Source organism: Cyprinus carpio, chromosome A11 (genome assembly GCF_018340385.1).
Source record: "Cyprinus carpio isolate SPL01 chromosome A11, ASM1834038v1, whole genome shotgun sequence".
In the NCBI taxonomy this organism is placed as follows: domain Eukaryota; kingdom Metazoa; phylum Chordata; class Actinopteri; order Cypriniformes; family Cyprinidae; genus Cyprinus; species Cyprinus carpio.
In genome coordinates, this window is record NC_056582.1 from 11791744 (window position 1) to 11816664 (window position 24921).

Consider the following 24921-nt stretch of genomic DNA (forward strand, 5'->3'; position numbering starts at 1 on the left):
TAATTGTATATATACAGGTATATATATATATATATATATACACACACACACACACACACACACACACACACACACACACACACACACACACACACACCACACACACACACACACACACACACACAACACACACACACACACACACACACACACACACATAGTGCTTAAATGTTTTCTTTTCTAAGAAATAATAATAAAATGTTGTGCCTAACTAATTAATAACTAGTCCGTTTCTTTTCAAGATTTTCATTCTTTTTATTAAGGCTTTTTTTCACTACGGTATCATGACAGTTTTATCACCCTGATATTTTGACTTCATTCTGACCCCCCAAAATATAAAAGTATATTTGATTAAGAACTTCAAAAAAAAAAAAAAAAAAACATGTTTATCATAGAATAATGTATTGAATATATAAATTTAATTTTTAATATATTTTTAAATAAATGAACAGATCCTGACAAAAAAAAAAAAAAGATCATCCTAGGGATCTATTCATTCTGAATGCATGGATTTTTCTTAGAAGACTGTAAAGTCACAAGTTGTCAAATTTCTTATCCAGTGAATATTGCTCAATATAGGTTTAGTTTTGAATGTCAATTTCTGAATAAGCATACACCTAGCTAGAAAAAAATATAAGAACTGTCATCACAAATCTTACATAAGCAAGGTCCGTGAGAAATAAGATATCAGAAATATTTGTATACTGCACTGTCTGAGCAATTGTCTGCTCCTGATTAATTTAGATTTGATTACTGATGTTGTCTATTAACTTAATGGAAGTCAGATAGTCATCAAATTCCTTTGTATAACTCCATATTATTGAAACAGCTGATTCATTGTTGTGGACTGAGGATTCATCAATACGATAATGGCTCCTAGGACAGAAAACACTGCAGTGCGTTCAGTCTAGAGGAATGTACAATATCTTTATTGCCTTGCACAAAATGCATCAAAGCATTCACACCCACTGATTGAAAATGCAAGTACTTCAAAACAAAAAAGAAATCCAAATCAAAATGAAACACAAAAGCAAAAAAAAAAAAATAAATTAAAGTATTGAATTATTTTTGTTGGTTTGTATTTTGTCTTGCTCTATAGCCTTTGTGTTTAATAAAGCCTCATGCATTTAAAAGGAACAGTTGAGAAAGAAGAAAACACATAGGAACGCAAGATAATTAAGTGTTGATTGTATTTCAATCACCTTGTGATCATAATAAAGGTCACAGAACAGATGATATGACCCTGTTAGTGAGGAGAGAAATTATATACAAACTTAAACCAGGTTAATATGGCACAACTTCATGCAGTTCATCAATACAGTGCAAACATTAAAGAGCCATATAAATGTGGAAACACAGTACTGCAAACACCAAGCCAACGAGCACTAGCATGACATTATTCTGGGGAAACCAGACAAACAGTAATTTAACATCTATACTGACAAATGAAAACAGAAATCTCTGTTATATACTGTAAATTACAAACACCTGCATCATACCATTAGGACAGGTACACTTAAAGGAACAGGTCACCCAAAAATGAAACATTTCTGAAAACTTACCCTCAGGCAATCCAAGATGTAGATGAGTCTGTTTCTTGATGGGAAAAGATTTTAAGAAATTTAGCATTATATCACTTAATCACCAATGTATATGAATGGGTGCCGTCAGCCGTCAAACAGCTGATAAAAACATCACAATAATCCACAAGTAATACACACAACTCAAGTCCATTAATTAATATCTTGAGCTGTTTTAACTTTAAAGCATTGCTTCTGGCCAAAAAAACAGTCCATAATCCATAATAACACTTGAAAAAGTCCATCCCCTGTTGTTCTCTCACATCAAAATCCACCGACATATTTGTTTCGAATCATTTTCACTTGTAAACGGTGGTTGATCTGTGAATATTTCTCTCCTGATTTTTCCTTTTTGTTTCATAAGACGTTAATTGATGGATTGGAGTTGTGTAGATTACTTGCTGATTACTGTGATGTTTCTATCAGCTGTTTGAACTCTTATTGTGACGGCACCCATTCACTTCTAAATAATGCTACATTTCTCCAAATCTGTTCCGATAAAAAAACTAACTCATAAACAACTTGAATGGCCCGAGGATGAGTTTTTGCTTGAACTATTCCTTTAAAAATCAACATGAAGTCAAAACAGACTGCATTTACTTTCTTAATGCACATTCATGCACTTATTGATTAATCTGTAAATGTTATTTTAAAAAATAGTTTGAAAAGGTTTGTCTTTGTAACCTTTGATGAAAATGTTATAATTTGTTCTGCCCCTGAAACGACTTTCCTGTATTGATCAATAGTGGATGGTGTTAGCCAGTGACTGAATAGCTATTGTTTGTTATGGCTCTATTATGTCAAATATGTCACATTCTGGAAGTAAATTAGGTTGCAAACATCAATTCATGTTGATTTTAAGGGCACCTACACACTTGAAAAAGCTCTGATACAGAATTTGATGAATAGGAATCATTTTAAAGTTGTGGAAAGAGTCGGTTCAGAAGAAATACTATTTAAATTACATATGGACTGTCTCTAAATAACATTTGGTTGTAGTGATGTAATGTCACTTTTGTAAACTCTTCATTATTCCTTATCCTTCAGGACCACAATCTCCATTAAAACCAATGGATTTGCAGTGTTCTCTGCAAGAACGATTTCATTGAGTTTCACATTTGGATGAAATGACCTTTGTTCAGTAAACAGTGATATTTCAGTGACATTTACAGACAGGTAAAGTCAAAAACCATACATCTGAGGATCCCTGTCATTCATTTTATAAACATATTAATATTCTGGACAAACAAGCCTTTATTTATTTATATAATCAGAAATAAAGGATGCTTTTTGATCTATCTGTTAAACTAATCTTTTCCTTCTTCTCATGTGCTCAGTGTTGAACCTTGCCCTAAGACATGAGTCCCCTGTATTATGGGATTACAAAGAGGCAGAGGGTGTTACTGATTGGTGTAGGAGATGGGCCCACCATAATTTCCCACCTGGCTGTACTCTGATTGGGCGAAATCCCCTGTTCCAGTAAAAGCACCTCCTGATTGATCAAAGCTTCCCTGATTGTAGACCTGCTGGTTGAAGGCCGTGGCTTGTTTTTCTGAGGATGAGGCGGGGTATCTTGCTGCACCTCCCTTGTGCCATCCTGTCTCTTTAAACACAAACCAGATGTTTCCAGCCCAAAGCACGAAGTTCAAATAACCGAATACCTGTGCAAAAAATGCCTTGATGAATACAAGCTGAACATAGTTTTATTCCAAAGCCTTTTGAATAAAATCAAAGAACTTGAGCAGTTGTACAAAATATTAAATATTTAAATATTATTAAAATGTATTAAATTAATAAATGTGTTAAAGATTAATGTTTAATATTGCATATGATAATTACAATTTACATTTAATAATTAAAGTTTTTAAATATATTTTTCACACAAGCCTTCAGAAATCATTCTATTGCACTGATATGGTGCTCAAAAAAGATTTCTTCTTATTCTGTTAAAAACAGTACATATATGTACATATACATATATAATTGTTTGTAACAATGTAAAGGTCTTTACTGTCACTTTTGATCACAAAATTATATTTATATTTTATTTATATATATATATATATATATATTTTTAATTAAAAAAATTTATTAATTTTAAATAATTAATAAAAATACATAAAAGTCTTAAACATTTAAAAAAAAAAAAAAAAAAAAAAATATATATATATATATATATATATATATATATATATATTATATATCTTAACACATTCATAACATTATTAATTTCTTAAAACTAAAAATTAAATTTTTAATTTGTCAAATAGTTTAACACATGCAGCATCTGATTTTTTTCGTATCATTATTAAGGGTTGCAAACGAAAGATTAGACACTGAAATACAACTCGTTGGTGTAATCTCATGTCTTACCACAGATGTGTTCAGGCCAGACCATCTGGGTCCATAAATTGAGCTGCACTTGTTAGTTTGCACCTTACATGCAGACATGAGCAGAACCACCTCATCTGGATCAGTTGCCGCCTTTACATCTGAAAGCCCTTTTGCCCAGGCAGATGAGCTCACCAGCCACATAAATGAGAACACCACCGTCACTATGAAGTCCTGCAGAGCATCAAGATGTACATGTGTCACATGTATTTCTGGTCAAATTCAGTTGCTATTATGAACAATAACTTTTTTAACATTAAAAGAATTACTGACTTCAGCTTTACACTCAATTACAATGATTTGCATGCAAGGATGAATTACTGTATGGGACTACATTTAATGTGGGTGTTTTACAGTATAAATAGCTCATCTTCTCTAATTGCGAGGCTTTGACAGTCCACAAAGATTCAAGCATTTAGCTCGTCTAAAATAACGCCAGAGCTCACAATGAAAGGTCCTCGGTTATTTTCGCGGTACTTGTTCTGGAAAAAGATGTAGACCACAGTGGCCAGCAGGGAGTACAGAAAGGAAAACACAGCAATGGTGACGAAGAACTCGGCAGAAGAGGAAAAGTCTCCAATCAGGTAAAGCCGCTCTTGCCTCCTTCCCTCACACATCGGTACGTCAAATTCCACCCGGTTCAACCTGTGTCATGTCAGGCACAAAAACGTCATACTTTTTTATCCAATTCGCAGATAGGTAAGCTACTATTCAGTTTCAGCATCAGTCTAGCATAACGTTAAAAGAATAAGAACACTTGATAGTAAGATTTACTTTACTTTAGTTACTTTAGTTCCTGTCTATTTCTGCCTTGTCCTCCTTTGATAACTCTGAAGTTGAAGCTCAGCTCTAGTGAATACAGTGAGACCTGAGGGTTGCTTCAAATCATCACATTGATCACATCTTATGTGTGTGCTTGACCTTTTAGGGCAAAACAACAACAACAATAGCAACTTGGACACATAGTATTTGAGACTAAAAAAGAATCTGTCAAAAACATTTCCAGCCTACGCAGAATTATATTGGTGATCCGTTACAGAACTCTATTGTCTTCTGTTTTTAGATTGACAGCATATGACTGTATGTAACTCTATTACCACAATGGATAATAATGAAGACAGACCTGATGTGTGATTCTAGTGTATGTGTCAGCCATTTCAAATGATTGAGTGTGTTTCTGTCTCTCAGAAAGAATTTCTCAGAACTGTAAGAGAATACTGTGAGATACTTGAACTGGAAGAAAATATGGCTTAGGTCGTGAAAACACTGAATGAACCACTTAGAGTCACTGATTCACTGCATGAACTGATTTAATATTGTCTCCTTTTTTATTTGATACTCTATTGTATACTGCATACAAAACATCACAAAATAAAAATAAAATAAAACAGTTTTAAATGTAATTTTAATTAAATTTTAAATAATTTAAAATCGAAATAAATTAGAATGAATTACTTTTAAAGTATTATTTAAACAAATAATTTGCTTACACCCAATTTAGACCCATTTACATTACATGTATGCATGTAATGTATCTATATATAAAATGTACCAGTAAATACGATTAGATCAGGAAAGAATGTCAGACATAGCAACAGAGGTGAGGTGTATATCATCAACTTTGACATGTGTAAGAAGTTATGGTGAATGAAACATCTGCTTAAATAGCACAATCAACTAATTAAAAAAAAAGCTCTGATGCTAAGAGTTTCCATTTAAAACACTGAATCCAATGGTGCTCACCAAGAGGCAAACTTGTAACTGACAGAACACATAAAGATTATAAAGATATACTATTACCACATATTCAAATGATCCTGCATATTAGTATTGAATTAAAGCCATGTAATTATCTTTCTCTATTGCTCTGCAGAGAATACACAGGGGTGCTTTAAATAAGCCTTACCTGAATGGGTAAGCAAAGTTGATGCCAATGCTGAGGTTGCTGTCGGACTTGTTGATGCAGTCCACACTAACCCGCAGTTGCCCAGAGTAGCCTCCACATGTTGCAAATGCAAAGATGGCAAAAAGCTGAGGGGATATAACATGCACAACTGTTATTATTTGTAAGAATTGTGACATTTTTGTTTCTCATCAATTTATGAAATTTGCGAAAAATGCAGGTTTCTGCGGGATACATTAATACACCAGTAGGTGGCGCCAAGTGCCATCTTAAGTGAGTCGTTCATCGATTAATTCATTCATTCAAACAATTCTTTCAAAACCGCTGATTTATCCAGGAACAAAACAAGAGACTGTATTTGAGTGAATCATGGAGTCACGCACTAAAGCGATTTGTTCTGATTCATTTTAAAGAAACACCACTTCTGTGTGTTGTAACCTTCATCTGCACTGACTTTGTTTGGAACCACTTTCGAAACTATCAACAGAGTAAATCCTTATTTTCAACACTGAAGTAAGCCATTTTCTGTGAATGTGTGAGACTTCCGGTTCATCATTAGCCGCTGTAGAGATAACGAGAAGAATATAAAGTGCAGTAAACAGTTTATAATTAAGACAATTAAGACAATACATTAAATTAAAAAAAAATAAAAATACCAGTTTGCAGTTACAAGCAGCATCACGAGCAGTTTTGTACAGCTAAAAATAACAGGAAGGAATGACACTGGAAGCCAGACATAAATTTACAAATGTAAAAGTGAAAAAATATAAAATATAAACATTATAAACAACATACAAAAAATCTAACTAATATTTCTAAAGTAACAAAGTAACAAAACAAATATTAAAAATTTTGAGATGGCGAACTCTTTCTCATGTGATATTACTTTAATGTAAGTCTCATAACAAGAAAAAATGTTTTATGTAATAAATTGCATCGACCTGAAATGACGTCACCAAGCTCCTGTCATGAAACCACTTCTCCTTATCAATTCCTGATGAGTAAAATCAAGTTCTGTCATACTTTCTTTCCTTTTAAATGTCCATTTAAATATTCATTACATTACAAAAGTTCCATGTTGACTTTAAAATGAGACAAAGCGCTTAAAGGAACCGTTTCTAACTAGTAGATTTGCCAATGATGACTGTTTTATTTAGAAACTGGATTAGCTGCATTAATGTGAAATTGACCCATTTCATTTAAGTCCAAGCCACAGTAAACAACTGATTAATTCTCATTCTGAGGTGTCAAGCAAAGGATGCAAAGGATGTTTGCGAACACTGAGTGAAACTATGATGCCTGAACAGTTTTCTCTGTCTTTCTGTGTCATTTATCTCTTTTAAACAACCTCTCCCGATACCTCTATACCCCCTGCATCTGTCCCATTCCTTCTCACTATTTTTCTCTTTATATGTCCATTACCCCTTTTTATTTAGGCCATGGATCTCTTGTGAAGTCTTATTAAGCACATGCTCAAGCTGTCTGAGAACTTAACGGACTGGCATAAAACACATTTCTGTGATACTGATATGAGAATGGGCTTTCTGTAGGAGGTAATACATCTCGGTAAACCCATATAGGCTCCTACAAGTCATTCTGCAGATATGCAATACCGAAAGCCAGAAAAAAAATCAATGATGAGAATATATTCGAAATTCAAGACAGAACATAATGTGAAGGAACGAATGCGCACATCGATATAGCGCTCAAATATCAGTTTTATATATTTTTTTGTAATAGTGTTCTAAGAATTCTGTGGCAAAAAGACATTAATGATGCAATGACAGTGTCAGTCAATGTAATAATAATAAAAAAGATCCAGAATACAAACTTTTTTCCTTAAAAGTGAAATGTGTAATTTATCTCCACTACTAATATCTGTTTTCAGACAGGTTTCCTCAAATACTCTGCACATCTGTCACTGATCAGCCAAACAGGTGGTCCTGCAAACTTCACTGGTTGTTTCTATGTCAGGCCACTCAAACAAACAGAGCAAAAGTGTGTAGGAAATCAACATACATATGGCATATATACTACTGTTAAAATAAATAAATACTGAAGGATTTCTGAAGGATCATGTGACACTGAAGCCTGGAGTAATGATGCTGAAATTCACACACACACACAGACACACACACACACACACACACACACATACACACACACACACACACACACACACACACACACACACACACACACACACACACACACACACACACACACACACACAAATCACACACACAAATCTCAGTTTTGCCATCACATATATTACACTTTAAAATATATGAAAATAGTAAAGAGATATTTTAAATTGTAATCATTTTTTTTTTTTTACAATATCACTGTTTTTACTGTGTTTTTGGTGAGCATAAGAGACTTCCTTCAAAAACATTAAGAATTATTACTAACCACAATCTTTTGAATGACTGATTTGTATATTTGAATGGTAGTGTATAAAATATATACCATACTTAAATACATTTTACCGATTAACACAAAATCATCTCAGAAAATGTTGAAAAATCTAAATATAAAGGGCCAGTTTCTCAGACTTCAGAAGCTCTTCTGGATTGGAGTACATTATATATTCATTTTGGACTACTAAGCCTGCCCACCTTTTTCACATATAGTCCTTTATTAGTCTATTTTTTCATAGTTTTACATTCTAGCTTATTACTTTAAAAGTCTATTCGGGGTACAGGTTTCAAACATCATATATTCAACTATTAATAACCAGAATGTCACCATGTAACATAAAGAGAGATATGCAGTGAATCTCAGAAATTCTTATTTTGTTGTTGTTTTTGTTTCTAGTAAGCCTTAAAAAGCTCACAATAGCATAGACACAGTGTGAGTTCAACGACCTCTAAACATCTACTATGTGAAAAACACTGGAAACCAAATCGTCTTTTTGCACCACATTTCACTGATCATAAATAATGACTCATCATAAGCTAACAGAAATAGACATTTCAATCATTCGGAATTTCGAATGATTCAGTCGAATGATAAGAGCAATGTTAGCACCTAAAAGGTCTCTGATGAATGGGATGTTAGGAGATCTGGAGCCTATACTGTTGATGAAATGACACCACAAAACTCATAAACATCCAATATCTTACGACAAAAACTACCATAGAATATTATTAATATTAAGTCAGTTTAACTAAATAACTATGTACCACCTGATGACTGCTTCCAGACATACAGAGATTCCAAACCAGGACTTACCGGAGCAAATATGACCATACACATTTAAAAGCAAAATAGATATCCAGCTTCAGAACATATTAGATGTATCTTGTCGTTGTTTCTCTCTGCTCTGTCTGCTCGTCTTATAGTGTAGATGGTGAAGGGGGAATGTGAGCTCAGGAGAGGGTTGGTGCTTCTGTGTGGCTCTCTAAGTATAACCCTGCACTCCCTCTTTTGCTCAGAGGATGGGGGCTGCTTCACAGTCACAAACACACATGCCTGAACACAGAGGGTCTCCCCAACTTCAAATCACTTCACAATGAAGTCATGTGTCATACTTTTGCATTTAAATGAGAGAGATCACTGAGTGGCACAGTGGTCTGACCACAGTGATGTTGACATGCAAACAACAAAAGGAAGGATTGATATGTGCATACAGTGTTTTATATCAAACAATTTGCATGTTAATGGATTAAAACAATTTATATTCAACCACAAAGTCTTAAACCATAGCAAAATCACTGCAATGGTGGGAATATCAATGATAAAAGATACCAGTTTAACAAATAAATAAATGTTTAAGAAAGTAAATCATTTTTAAAATCCATATATTGATTTTGCTCATGTATAATAATTACCAACACAGTCTCAGCTACATAGATTTGCTACATAGATTTTACATAGGTTTACTTCCCAGAAATATCTTAAAGGAAAATAATGTTAATATAGTTAATAAGTTATTTTGTTTAAATGTTATTTAGCTCGTCTTGCACTTTCCCAAATGTTTTTTTTTTCAGTTAATTTGATATATCCATCCTGTTATGCAGGAGTTTTTCAATCACAGTTTGATAATATCAACAATTATTAAGAATATTTCCATTTTAAATCAAGGTTATGTGTGTCCCTCAAAAAAGTTTTTATCTTTTATCTTTAAAGGTAAACTGTAAAAATGTGATTTGCATGTTATGAAGCTGTTAGATGACATACAGATAATAGTTTTAGAGTTTATTTTCATGTCAGTGTCATGATGAATATGCTTATTTCAGATGTATGGAAAATGCCAGCTCTGCTAATAGACAACATGATTAATTACCAGCACTGGCCTTTCATTATAGCAAAAAAAGATGCCTTCTCAAGGCTAACCACGAAATGCCTGCTCACATATCATGCCAAAGCAACTTGGAAAAGCTACACCGCTTAACAATGAAGCTTATGTCTAGGTAATTGGGAAAAGAATTAGAATCTCATGATTTGCATTAGAACATCTCAACATAACAAAACTGGTGCAAAATCACACACACAAAATATTTTATACCACAAAAAAAACTCCACAAAATAAGATATTTCATAAGCTTTAAGGCGGTGTTATTTTAGTATCATTAATATACTGTTTTTGTTAGATTGTGTTTTTATTTTTATTACATTTTATTAAAACTGCTGTTTCTGTCATTTTTTATCATTTTTTTTTATTTAAAAAATATATATGTCTATATATATATATATATATATATATATATAATATATATATTATATATATATATATGTTTATTTTGTGTTAGGTTACTTTAGTTTTTTATATATATATTTTATTTTATTTTGTTTTATTAAATTATATATATATATATATATATTGTTTTATTTAATTTAATTACTTAAATTATAACTAGATTAAATAAATAATTTTTGTTTTATTTAATTGCTTTAGTTATAGGTTCATTAGATAAAAAAATTATTAATTAAAAATAATGTATTTATTAATGTGTGTAAAAAAGAAAAATAAATGAACATACACGTATACATTTATGCTCAATAAATGCTGTTTTCACATCACTTAAGTTCTGAAAGCTACAGTATGTTTTCATAAAAGTTAAAGGAAAATTTTATTCCCTTTATGTTCCCTTAAAGAGTTCAAAAAGTTTTAAGTATGAGGACACCCCAGTGTGGCCTTCAGACTCCACTTAGCATCCAGTCCAAAAGCTGAGATCCTATTGTGACGGATTTATCCACTCACCACAAGGAGTCCAAACCTGTGCTGATGCAATCGAATGAAAGTGTGTCTGACAGCAGCAGAATCACATTCCACTTTAGCTGAATCTAATGGACAGGTGTGAGAAACCCATGGGAAACAGGTGAGCAGTGCGTGGGAGCTCGACAGCCAGTAGAAAAGATGCTTCTCTCTCAGTGACCCATATGTGCATAGCACCTGTTGAGCTAGTAATGAGGAGAGGTGTCCCCTGTTTGTCTTTCCCTACCAGAATATGTTCAGTCTTCATAGTTTCTAACCAACAGAGTAATGAGACGACTTCAAACTGTGTCAAACAGAAACTGTGTCATGCTTCTATATCTTCAGTGGAGGCTGTGGGTGACCTGGGGTTTGGGGAATGCCTCACTTTGCCTATGGCATAATATATAGGTCTTCAAATCCCTAGAGAAACTCAGATTCAAAAAAATTGATAATAAGTATATATATATATATATATAGATATATATATATATATATATATATAGATATATATATATATATATATATTATATATATATATATATATATATATATATATCTATATATATAGATATATATAGATATATATATGTATTTATATATATATATATATAATATATATATTATATATATATATATATCTATATATATATATATATATAGTATTATAATATATATATATATATATATATATATATATATATATATATATATATATATATATATATATATCTATATATATACATTATTTATATATCATAAAAACTATGAGAAACACAAAAGAAATCCTACAATCATCTAGTCATCATTATTCCCTACAGCTTTTTCTATTTTTGATTATTTTAGTGGTGCATTAACAAGTATGCTAAATGCATGCTGCTTAAGCTGTTGGCTGACAGTTTGCAAACTAAAACTCTATCTGAAAAGTTGCATCTGTAAAAGTCATCCTCTTTAAAGCAATGTGTCACAAACACAGCCCTATGTAAACACCCGTTATGATACACATTAGTGAACCTAAAACCTGCAATATTATTTAGTACATACTTTATAAAGAACAGAACAAACAGACATTAGATTTAGGGTGTCCACATTTTTCTGTACTGTTTGTGACCTACAGTACAGTATATCAGGTACCTACTGTACAGTAACTCATCTCCGATCAATGGTAACAAATGCATGATTTTAATGAAGAACTCATAAAGATACAGTATGTGCACCTGCAAAGAGCTCCCACAATCCCTTATTAATGTGTTGATCTTTCAACCTCACTGAAACTTGAGCTGCACCAGAACTGGGGCTGTTAAACAGTTTTAGATACTTACTTGACTCTCACACAACCACAGGCACAGATATCCAGACTCACACATACTCCCAGAAAGCAACAGGACAGGCTGAGCGCTGCACTAACTTCACTGACAATGATCCATGTCACTGGAATGTATTGCAGTGATTCAGAAAATCCTCCCAGTGGGAGAGATGCTACATGCTGGAATGGATATAAAACTACCTGCTGTTATGTAGTGTACAGGAAATCATTATGGAAAAAAACTGTCTGATGGTTTGTGGTGTGATAGAAATGTAAAATGGCAGAGCTATATTACAGTAGCGTTTGATTAGAATGAGAGGCCACTAGAGTCTATCTATGACATTAACACACTGCACTGAGTGACTCCATCAAACTCTATCATTCTTTAATCCTCCCTCTTATTCACACTTTTTTGATTTTTACATGTATGTATTTATGGATATGGATGATTCTATGGATAATTGGTTGAATTTTCATTTAGAAAAATTAGAAGATTCCAGTCTCTTTGGGTGGCTTTAAAAATGAATGAATGAATGAATTATAATAGATTATAGATTATAATAGATTTAAACATTATTATTATTATTATTTTTTAAATCAAATATGAAATATTAATTTTTCCAAAAATTAGATTTTGGCCCCAAACCAGGCTTTTTACTTCTCCATAATACATTTTGTCTTGAAATCTTTTATAATTTTTTTTTTTTATAAATCAGGAAAGGCCTACTTTGCATTTTTTCCCTATGGACCTTTATTATTATTGTTATTATTATTATTATTATTATTATTATTATTATTTTAATCATTATTGGTAATTACATTTTTCCAGTTTATGGACTGAAAATTGTTGGACTTGCTAACACAACTGGTAAATTACATTTAAATAAATTTAAGTGAAATAAAAAAAATTAAAACTTTTTTTAAATTAAAATTACAATACTTAATACTACAAAATATCATTATTATGACACATCATTACCATTATCAAACACAATAGCAAACATCCCAATACTAAAAACCAGGTTTAACATATCTTTATTCCAGCACATGTAATACATGTTTTATTTAAAAAATAATTTGAAGAAGTCTAATTTTTCATGATTTCAATTAGTCAAAAATGAATACAATTTTGTTGCCTGAATTCACAGTAGAGCTTGGCTGGTGTTTTATTGTTTGAGGTTTGGAATCACACAGCCTTCATATTTCAAAGCTGAGTGTAGGAAAAGCCTTTGAAACCATGCTTGAAATTAATTTCTCCTGTGGTTAGTATTGAGTTACAGAGGGAAGTATTTATTTAAACCTTAGCCTGAGAGACTCAGGGAATCCAATATCTCATTTATGTGAATCGGTAGAGCACGGCAGAAGAAGTGGCCCTGTATTGACAGCGCACTGATGGTCATCAGAGAACTAATTTGTTTTGAATGTGGCTTCAACATTGAGCTCACTGTAATGAAGCCCACTAGAAAGGGGCTATAGCTCTGTGTCTAAGCAGTGTAAAAGTGGTTGAATGGGTCGGCGCGTCATATGGATTACTTTTATGGTACTTACTATATTTCTGTACAGAAAAGAGACATTCTGATTCATGTTGATGCCTGAAAGAGAAAGAATCATACAGGTTTGGAGCAGGATTCTAAAAGTAAAATAAAAAGAAAATTTATATATTTCTAAAGGAAAAAATAAATAAAAAATTTATATATTTTTTGTTATTTTAAATAAACATTAATTTAAACAAAAAAAAAAATAAACAAAATAAAATTTTATATATTTTTTGTTATTTTAAATAAACATTAAGTGAAACAAAATAAAATATAAACAACTTTTTATTTTATGTCATCTAATTAACAAGGCATTTCTCAGGTTCATTTAGTTTAAATTTAAGTACTAAATAACTAAAACTAAATAAACTTAAATTAATAAAAAAATATTTTGTGTTGATTTTATATTAATCTTTTTTTAAACAAACCAACAAATCTAACTAAAATAAAACAAATAAAAAAAAAAATCTGACTAAAATAAACATAAAATAAACAGGCTGGATACATTCACACACATTAGAAATTAACAAATACCACAAAAGATATGATTTAAAAACTTACTTTATTTTCTTTCTTTTTTGCTATTCTGACATTGTCATTTATTTTAGGTCGCTTCAAATTATCCCCTCTGCTGCCCTCATCTGTTTTAGTTAAGAAATACTAGCCTGTAAATAGAACCTCCATCATAAACATGCACTGAGAACATAAATATATATATAATAAAATAAATAATAAACAGTATCAATGCATTTGGGTGCCTTTGAACTCACACTGTAACATTTTAAGAAACTATAACATTTAAACCATTTCCATTCTAAGCAACAAAGTAATATTTGTTAAATGGGTAATAGCACCAGCATAAGAAGATTTAAAATTTAACCCTGTAATAATTAACATAACATTAACATTTCTAGGAAAACAAGCTACTTCGTAACTAGTATTCTGCCTTTTTGTCTTTCTGCCATTTAGACTGGACTGTATATGTTAGAGGATGATTATGTAACTGGATGTGATAACTTGAAATGAAAATGAAGCAATTAGCACCATCTGGTGGCAGCACAAAGATGAGCCTCAAATAAAACGCTTTAAATGAGCAATTACACAGTCCCAGTGGTAAGTTTGTAGGGGATTTTTACTACAGTTCATTCTTACTGTTGCTTAGAATTAACTTGCCAAATAATTTTGGTAAATTATACTTAAAATACCAAGTCAATAAGTGTGGACTGTTCACAAAAATGTTCTACAGCGATTGTACTACAGATAATTTGGACTTGTGGGAACCAGTCAAGACCCAGAAGGGGCAGGTGAGTCACAAAGATGATGCTGTAATCTGTTCCTGCTTAAGCTACTGCCACTTACTCATTTATGTCATCTGCAGTAATTAAAGCAGAGGAACTCATACTGATGTGGCTCACTTTTGGTGTGTGTGTGTGTATTCCTACATGAGTCAGGTTTTGCCTAAATTGTGGGGTACCAAATGTGTGAATTATTAGGGTCTTAATAAGGGTTAAGCTTAATCAACAGCATTTGTGGCATCATTTTGATTAACACAAGAAATAATGTCCCTCAAAATAAAAAGAAGGTTATAGTGAGGAGCTTACAATGAAAGTAAATGATACCAATTTTTGGAGGGTTTAAAAGGTAAATTGTAAAGGTTACAATTTTTAAGGTTAATAAGCGATTTTTTCCACTCTGAAGTCATGTTAACAATTACATCGTTGACATCTTGAGGCAACTGAAACAGTGAGTATTTTAATATTTACAGCAGTGTTGTTATTATTGTTATTGTCTAGAACTAAAACTCCAAAACATTTTTCGTTCATTAAAATACAGTAGAAATATTGGATAAAAAAGTTAAAAAACTTAAAACACTAAAATTACTTAAACTAAAATCAAAATAAATATAAATAAAAGCTAAACAAAATTATTAGAAAAAAATAAAAAATTTAATTACAAAAATTTTAAAGGATGGTTCAACCAAAAATGAAAACTCTGCCATCATTTTCTCACCCTCATGTCATTCTGTATGACTTTATTACTTATTCTACTTACCACAAAATACAATATTTTTAAGAATCTTGGTAACCAAACAGTTTTGGTGACCATTGTCTTAAAATCCCTTAAAATCCTTTGTGTTATACAGAAGAAAGGCATTCATAACAAAAAAAAAATATAAAATAAATAATCCCAAAATGTGTACATGTGTACATGTGTGGCATTATAGTGTGAGCCAGTGAAGCAACATTGGTTTACAGATTGACCCCATTCAGTTCCACTGTAAGTGCCTCACTGTAACCCAGATTTTTTTTTTTTTGTGGTACACAACCTCATGCCACTAGTGTCAGTAAGAAACAACCCAAAAAAACAAGCAAACAAACACTGTGTACATGTGTGGCATTATAGTGTGAGCCAGTGAAGCTCACACCACTGCACTAGATGCACGCTCTCACAACTCTCACATGAATGAACATACGCTTGCCCAAACAAACAAGCACACATGCACACATACCCCAAACACACTCAGAGCGTCAAGCTCTGGAGACCCACCCCCTCTCCCCTCATCCGTTACAGCTGCATTCTCCTCTCCATCCCTCCACTCTCAGTTTCTATCTGTCTCGCTCTTTCTCACATGCGCACACTGGTGTGACTACGAGCGGGTGAGTGTTACGATGCCGTGGCTTGTTTATCAAGCTTTCCCAGCTGTGCTCTGCAGGGCAAGGATGAAGAGCACAGAGAGGATGAGAGAGGGAGAAGATTACACCAACACAGAGCCACTGCCTTCTCAGACACACAGCTATTCTGAATGAGAGACAGAGAGCGAAGCGAGAGAGACGGGTGGGAAGTGATAAAGGGAAAAGAAAAATAGAAGGCCTGAGATATTTTAGAAGATCTGGACTGATGTTATGATTGATTTTTTGGCCCTCCTGGTGTTTAAAATACTTAACAACACAAAAAGGCTGTATATCAGCAAGTATTTCATTCAGCCATAGATAAAAAACACAATTCTAAAATACAACAACATAACACAACCAGCTTTTACCATTCTTTTGTGTGGAACTATTTCTTTCTGCCATGGATTCAAATCTCAGTTTGAGAGTTTAATAGCTGAGCACAAGCCTCTGTTACTAATTCGAAAACATCACTTTAGAACTAGTAACAAAGAAACGCTAAAATGCTTCTTTGAAAGCTTATTGTTTTACTTAAAGCTCACTGTATTTTGTAGAGTCAAATATTATGAGAGAGAGATGTGATTACCTGCATCTGATACAACATTCATTTTTCAGCTCAGTTTCATATTCACAATAAAACATGAGTTTGAATGTCCGCTGAGGAAAGCGATATCTTTGTCATACTGTCCTTTCATCTGTTAAGGGTGATTTCTGATGACAGCGCTGCTCACTGCATTTGTTGGCTGCGTCTTACAAGGTGTTGCTGAAAGTAAAAATAACTTCCTTGTTTACAACCCTGTTTCAGTCTCTTTCAGTATAAAAGTCTTTACTGATTCACTCGGCATATACTATTATTAAATACTACTATTATTTATATAAAATATTATTTATTGAATAATAATATTTAATTAGCAACAACAACAGCCATCATAAAAGTTGATTGGCAATTCAGTCAAAAATACAAAGGCAGTGCTCTGATAAACAACATTAAAGTTAAATAAAATAAAATGAAACATTATGAGACTCAGCCAAAACTATTTGCTCTGGAACAAATAATGGATTAATGAGACCAAAGGCTGCCTGTTAGATTTACCCAAAACAAATTATATTTCATGTTTAACCACTATAGAGACATCAGAGCCAGCGGCAGAAGAATTATATTAACAAACCACTTATTTTAAGTCTAAACAACAACATCTGGGTAACTATTCAAAAGTTGCTATTACCATAACTATTACCATCTGATACCATCACTGCACCATGGATCTTATAGGAAAGGAGAAAGGAAGAACTAGAAAAGTTACTACAGCTGCTGATAGAAAGAGCAATGTCATCCTGTTTACACTACATTTAAAATGATTTTGTCATTGGATATAAATTAGAATGCACCTGTGTCACATTAAAGCATCCACTCATCCCTTACCCACGGGTGATCACACACACACTACACATGCTCAAGAGCGACACGTCTGTGTACCTCTTCACTTTCATCCTGTTTTGAACACTTCAGCATCTCTCCCAGACAGCAGAGCAGTTCATAAATCTTTCTGGTACCTGACTAAATGCTGCTGAATACACACACACACACACACACACACACACACACACACACACACAAATGCTGCCAACCCCCCCAACCGCTGCATTCATGCCACGCTTCATTCCAATGATTCCCAGTATGTGGTGGGAATAAAAATATCCCATGCTCCCTCACAGAAGTAACAGCCACTTCTTTCAAGATGACAGACTGGTTTAACAACAGTGATTAAGCGTTAACCAGATAACCTGATGAATGCATACTATATTTAAGGGATCTAAATAAGTCTATAAAAGGAACACAAATGTCTTTCCGCCAATTTTCAACACAAGTGTCTTTTCCTTTGTGGCATTGATGGTTTCATGAAGAACTTTTAACATCCATGTATTATTACAGTTTTTTTTATAGTAGGAAAGGTTCTTCAGATTATTGAAATATTCTTCAACCTATAATAAAAAAAAGGTTCTGAACTGTTTAAGAACTGTTCACTGAAAGGTTCTTTGAGGAACACAAAATGGTTATCCTAGTACATCTCTATATAAACCCCCTTTTGGTCTTTTATTTTATGAGTATGTACATCACTGGAAAACATTTCTAGCTCCCAGATGTTCTTGCAAACTGCAAGTAGTGTTTTATGAAATAATCTGTGTTGAAATGAGTAGAACACTCATTGGATGGTCCCAGAGCTCATTATCCATCTGTACAATGCGCTCAAGCCTATAACAGCCAGTGTGTATCTGGGTGCTCTTTGTATGCTTCACTGATCATAAGTAGGCATAAAATCTCATTTTATTTTTAAAACACTGTCCCCCCTTTTTTTCTTCAGTTGCTGTCTCCCAATGGAGTTTCCATGGCTACTTGGTCACATGATATAACAAAGCCCCTCCCCATGCCCTGAGGTGACTGTCACAGCGGTTAGTCAGACTCGGCCACCCGACTAGGATGCGATCTGACTGTATATTTGTGTGTGTGTGTGTGTGTTTTAGTTTGTTTATATTCATGTAGGTTGGAGCTGTTGACACTGGTAGCTCTTGATTTTGTCATGAACTGATCACAAATCATGTAAAAGAACTGGTTATTCTATAATTTTACCAGAAGATTTGATAGTTTTCCAGCTGTAATACTACTATTTGTTATATTTTATTGGACATTATGTCACAACTTGGTTTAGCTCTTCAGTCTTTCCGCTGTTGTGTTTTATCCATGTGTCAAAAAGGTGGGTCATGAAACAGACACCTCATGCGATTGCAGGCTCAAGATTGAAAAACAGAGAGACAGCCAACCTTTCACAGATGAATTTCTGCACATCAGCGCACAGGCAGCCAAAGCACATCTGCCCACAGTCAATCAACCTTTGCAGTGAACTGACAGACATTTCCATGTAGTCAACCAACCTTTCTTCTGTGAATTTGTAAAACATCCTACCTCCTGTCAGTCAGCTTTAACTCAGTGAATCATACTGGTCTGCTCAGCCTCTCAGTGGTCTGTCATCTCTGGTGAAATTCTGCCTCGGTCAAAGCACTATCCAGATAAACTGACTTTATTAAGTGTCTTCATAAGCTTACTTGTGTATCTTGCTCAAGGTCTTACCTATGTAAACAAATGATAATGTGTATTATTAAATATTTGGGGTATTTGTATTGTATTTGTCTTTAATATAATATAAAATAATATAATAAAAAAACATAATTTGCATATTTTAGTATGTGTCACTGGTCCCACTGAGTCATCTCATTTCAACAGCTTAATAATTGGTTAATTATCACAAATAATGGCTTTTAAGAGAATGAGAGAGGGCAAGTATCAAGAGAACAGCTGTGCAGGAATAAAAAAATAAAAAAATGAATACAGAGGAAGAGACGAAACAAAAGACCTGCAGAGAGAGAGAGAAAGAGAGAGATACACAGACAGAAACACAGAGAGAAAAGCCACTGTGTGACCAAAAGTGATTAAGACTGCATGTTTCCCCGGTGGTAAGCTTTGCCTTTTTTTATTTTTCAAGAGGACACTTTAAATTGAGAATGGGGAGATTAATTTCTTCAGGAGAAGATGCACTGCATCCTCCAATCCCCCAGCATTCAGTTGCAATAATTATCCAAAATGGCGTTGCCACTTATGCCTGCCTCACATTTGCATAGCTCAGAGCCATTTATGGTTGCCGTTGTAAATGTTTTCATTTTCACCTCTCCATACATTTGATGACGGAAAAAGGGGTCTAGCAATTGGCCATGTGACTTTGTGCAGTAGCTTTGCTGGGAACAAGGGACAGCACTTGAGATGCTTAGAAATACTGTTTTTGAGGTTATAAATAAAATATCTATAAAATTAAGTCGTTTGACCAAAATTCTATTCTATTCTATTCTATTTTCCATTTCAAGTATAAGTCCAGGTGAGTCTTTTTTTTCTCTTTTAGCACAATAAATGAACTTTAATAGCTACAAGCACTCAGCATAAATGTCTTGCCATATGATAGCATCCTATTTCAAAAGACTATTTCCTGAAAATTTTGCTTTCTGGGAATCCTGCTGTGTTGTGCAAAGTGTCTGATAGGACACACAATCCACATACCAGCACTAACAATGCAGAAAGCCTTACAGATGGACACTCATACAGAGAAGCTGGACATGTCTTCAGAGATCAGATACTTTCAGATACAGAGCCTCATCAAGCAGATTATGTCAGAGCACCAGAGTGTGACACCATGGCAAGTTGAACACACACTTTCCTGACACACACTCATCAGATGGCCGTGGGAAAACACATTTTAGCTGTTTTCACACTAGAGGCTATAATTAGTGGCAGGATAATAATTTCTAGTCACATGGTTATAGTTACATTTAAAAATAAAACAACATCTTATACTGACATTTAGTCACCAATAAAGATTATTATTATTATTTAACTGAACAGGATTAATTGATCCTAATACATCAAGCAGGATGTCCAAACGATTTAACCTATGTTCATTGCTACATAAAGTATAAAACAAGTGACACGTTATGAACTCGTCCCTGTGCACTTAATTCATACTACACCAATATCAGATTAGACACAAGGAATAAATAAAGCATATGTATTTACACTGCTTATTTAAAAAAACAAAACAAAAAAACATCAGCTCTCTTATAAATAGACAGGTTTCGTGCAGAAAGCAAAAAAAAAAAAAGCCAATCTGCAATGATTTGACTCAAATGCTAAATCTTATATCACTAATTATATAATTACAGTTTACATTTAATTCAGATATCAAGTTTGGAGGTCTTCTTAATATTTAATCCATTTACATTTACCACTTGCTTCTTTACAGCAGTAAAATGTGAGTTCAGCAAATCCCGTGTAATGAACTGAGTGCTGGTGCATTATATAAACCCGAGCACCTCCGTTCATGTATATGGGATTGATCATGACATCAATAGAATGTCACTTACACTTATGAGGAGTTTACATGTTTAAAAATACATGACATGATTATCGAAACTCAGATACGCATCCGTTCAATATGCCCAAATCCGATTCTATTTATAATTGATATACGCAAATGGATTGGGTCCTATTATAAATATGGCTGTGCCCCATATAAGCTGCTTATTCAAAACTGACTACAGCACATTGTGGTAATAAAATATAGTAAAACTCCCCCAAGTTTATTGAGCCAATTGAGAAAAGTAAAGGAACGAGAGTTCGAACGAGAAAAAGGTGACAGGAAAACCGCGTGCTTTACGCACACTTACCCATTCCAGTACGCGGATAAATCCCAAAGGTAATTTAAGCAATTGGAATGTCCCAAGTGACACAATCTGTAATAACAAATGAACATAATCAATAGCGTCATTAAATGTAGTTTGATTAGGCACATGTCAGTACATTTTAGACATTTCTCATCTTTCCATTAGATATTATCAAATGCACAAAGGCTATTTTCTACCTGATTAGCGGTTTCCATTTTCTTGTTTGAGAGATATTAGCCTGTAAGTAGGATAGGTCAAGACCAAAACAACACTAAATGAGTGATGTGCCAGAGTCGCGAGCGCGGAGCGAGGAATCGGCTGCAATCTCGGCTCTGTACGGAAAGAGCCGAGTGTCTTCAGGATTAATCGTTTCACGATACGAAAATAGCCGAGAGACTTCGGCTTCAATCAACCCTCTACATTGGAATAGCCGAGTACCCTCATCATTAACCGTTCAATGATAGGGAAAGAGCCGAGTGTCTTCGGCAAAAACCGCTCCTACGGAAAGAGCCGAGTGTGTTCGGCTTTACAGACGCTCTGGAGCTCCATGGAGACAGACAGGGATTGGGTTTGATAAAATGAACCGTGGACGTATTTTTTTTTCTCTATTGGACAATATCTAATTACAGTTTATTTACACTATAAAATAGAGCTTTGTCAGTCCAAAAATGGCTATCAAATATCGACTGAACATAATATGTTTACTCATTACAATTTAAGTGGGAATAAGGCTGTTGTTACTCTCAAACTCAACTCAAACTATTTTGGTGTTGACAAGATGAAACCATTATTTAAATGTGTAGCATAATTATAAGGCTATATTGTGTTTTATTCAGTTTACCATTCAGTATTTTGTAGGGGTAGCTCTATGTCCAGTGACATTTGCTTAAAGCTCACTCAAGTGTGTTGAAACACAGTACAGATTCCAACTCAGCTACATTACATAATCATGATCTCCTTTTAACTCGACCAAGAAGGCTGGGCAAGGAATCATGATAATAACATGAAAATATGCATGAAGATGTTGTGCATATATATGCATGTATTTGGTTTGCTTTTGTTTACAAAACCATTCATCGAAAATATTAAAGAAAAAAGACAACTTGGGGAAAACATAAGCTTGATACAGATGAAAAGTTAAACCCTTATATATAAAAAAGTACAGTGCACACTAAATGTGTCCATTTATTCTTCACATAATACTATTAGCCTATATTTGTCACCATGTACATATACAATACAATATACAATATACAGAGTCAGATGGAATCTGCATTTTTTTTTTCATCTTGCTTGCAAGACACTCAGACACAACTCCTTTCACTTAGATCATATACTGCTTAAAGGGACTCAAGCAATCACTGAGAATGAGGGGAAAAGACTTCAGGAAATGTAAATGTCAAAATGAAGCTTACAGGGACATGAGCCCCAAAGAGATTTTTTATTAGACACTGTTCATTTAAAGTTCACTGTGTATTACTGTGTGTTTAGATCTGTGTTTGCCAGCCATTCCAAGGTCAAGTCTAGCCTGATCAGTGTTCTTTCAGTTATTATGATAAACATGCACATCTCAGCTGTTGCTCTCACCTTTACAAAAAAAGGACTCTAGGGATCAACAAACATGAAATGTCACAGAACTATGGTAATGTTGTTTGGATGCATACGTTTTGGTGATACTGAAGTAAGACTAACAATATTCCTTACAGGTGCATGACACAGACAGGTGCAACACTCATCACAGCCTGATACTGCAGAACACCTGGGTTCAGATCCCTTTAGGGACAAATAGTAGTACACTACTGTATTAAGATTCTTTTTAAAATAAATTAATATGTTTATTCAGCAAGGATACATTATATTGTTCAAAAGTGACAGTAAACACATTTATAATGCGTACAGTGGGCAAAGAAAATAAACCGATCCCTGCACAAGCCACACTTGTGGCATGCGTTTGCAGCAATATTGCTGGAAGTTTGCTCTTAGATGTGCAAAATGTCTGCAGGGAAAGGCTTCTGGCTTCTTCCGCTGCCGGGGGCTCCTTCTACAGCGGCGAGCAGCAGGCTGAGCTTCTTCCTTCTTCCTTCTTTGGCTTCTTGCTTGCAGAGTCAGCAAGTAGATGATCTTTCTCACTAAAGGAGAAAAATTATAATGAAATGGTGCTCAGAGCTGACTAATATAGAGGTCAGCTTTTCCCTTTCTGGCGGGTTGAAGTGTCATTGGTTTGTGCAGCTACACGAACATGAACAAATCAGGCTTCAGTATCAGAATAAACAGGAGTTTCCCCAATAAGCATGTCAATGCAACGTGAGAGGAAGTTCGAAAGGGAACATACTGTAATTGAGGTACATTCCTTGTCTCTAATTGTGCTTTAGATGGATTTTTATTCCTGTAAAGTTTTTTATTATTGTTCATTTTAAGGTTGCTATGATCTGGTACTTGAGCAGGGAGCGTACAAATGTATCCATAAATGCACTGTAGGCTGCTTTGGATAAAGTGTATAAAATTGTAATTTAATGAATAGCAAGAGCACATACACCCACAATCATTTCAAGCACTTGTAGTGTACTGTATAATAGGTAAATTATGTTATGTAACACCCTTTTACTGTGCTGCCATACTGCCTCAGGTTCAGCAGTAATATCTGAATTTGAGGTGGCATGGTGCCACTTGTCAGTCCTAATTTCTCTGCCTGGGAAGAGGCTAGATGTGGCATGACTGGCATCTGGAGTAAAGTGTGGCACAATAGCACAGACATAAGCCTAGGGAATGCACACGCATGATGAAGCGACCTGGGGAACAATCAACATCATTCTGTTTCACACCGCTGCTTGCTCACCAAGGAATTATGGCAGTGGCCAAGACAGTCACTTAAGAGTCTGAGAGGCACAGCACAGCTCTCAGAACAATTACGACATGGCTGGATCTCTTCCTCCAGTTGTGCCAACAGTTGCCACATTGAATAAGCATGCAACTCCCATGGAAAAATCCATGTAGAGTGAGGATAATATAGTTTAATTCTTTCCATGCTGGTTAACTGATCGGTCACCATCATGCTAAAATGTGAATGCAAAACAT

The 24921-nt window shown here is 34.0% G+C and overlaps 1 protein-coding gene across 2 annotated transcripts; it reads right to left on the reverse strand.

Moving 5' to 3' along the window:
* Positions 1-1973: 1973 nt before the first annotated feature.
* On the reverse strand, positions 1974-22180 carry LOC109098669 (synaptoporin-like). 2 transcript variants are annotated; one of them, XM_019112242.2, is made up of 6 exons: positions 22044-22180; positions 21850-21915; positions 5878-6002; positions 4418-4616; positions 3954-4145; positions 1974-3241 (listed from the first exon to the last, which is right to left on the reverse strand). In XM_019112242.2, the coding sequence occupies exons 1-6, from the start codon at positions 22059-22061 to the stop codon at positions 2981-2983; spliced, it is 861 nt and encodes a 286-aa protein (XP_018967787.1). In that variant the 5' UTR covers positions 22062-22180; the 3' UTR covers positions 1974-2980. The 2 variants fall into 2 exon arrangements, with proteins under 2 accessions (XP_018967787.1, XP_018967788.1); XM_019112243.2 differs by lacking the exons at positions 21850-21915; positions 22044-22180 and adding an exon at positions 9109-9294.
* Between the last annotated feature and the right edge of the window lie 2741 nt (positions 22181-24921).

Coding starts and splice junctions, on each gene's coding strand:
- LOC109098669 (XM_019112242.2), bottom strand. Junction 6,003..21,849: donor TTATCCGCGTACTGGAATGG/GTAAGTGTGCGT, acceptor ATATCCCCTCAG/CTTTTTGCCATCTTTGCATT. Junction 3,242..3,953: donor CTGGCCTGAACACATCTGTG/GTAAGACATGAG, acceptor TTTTTTGCACAG/GTATTCGGTTATTTGAACTT.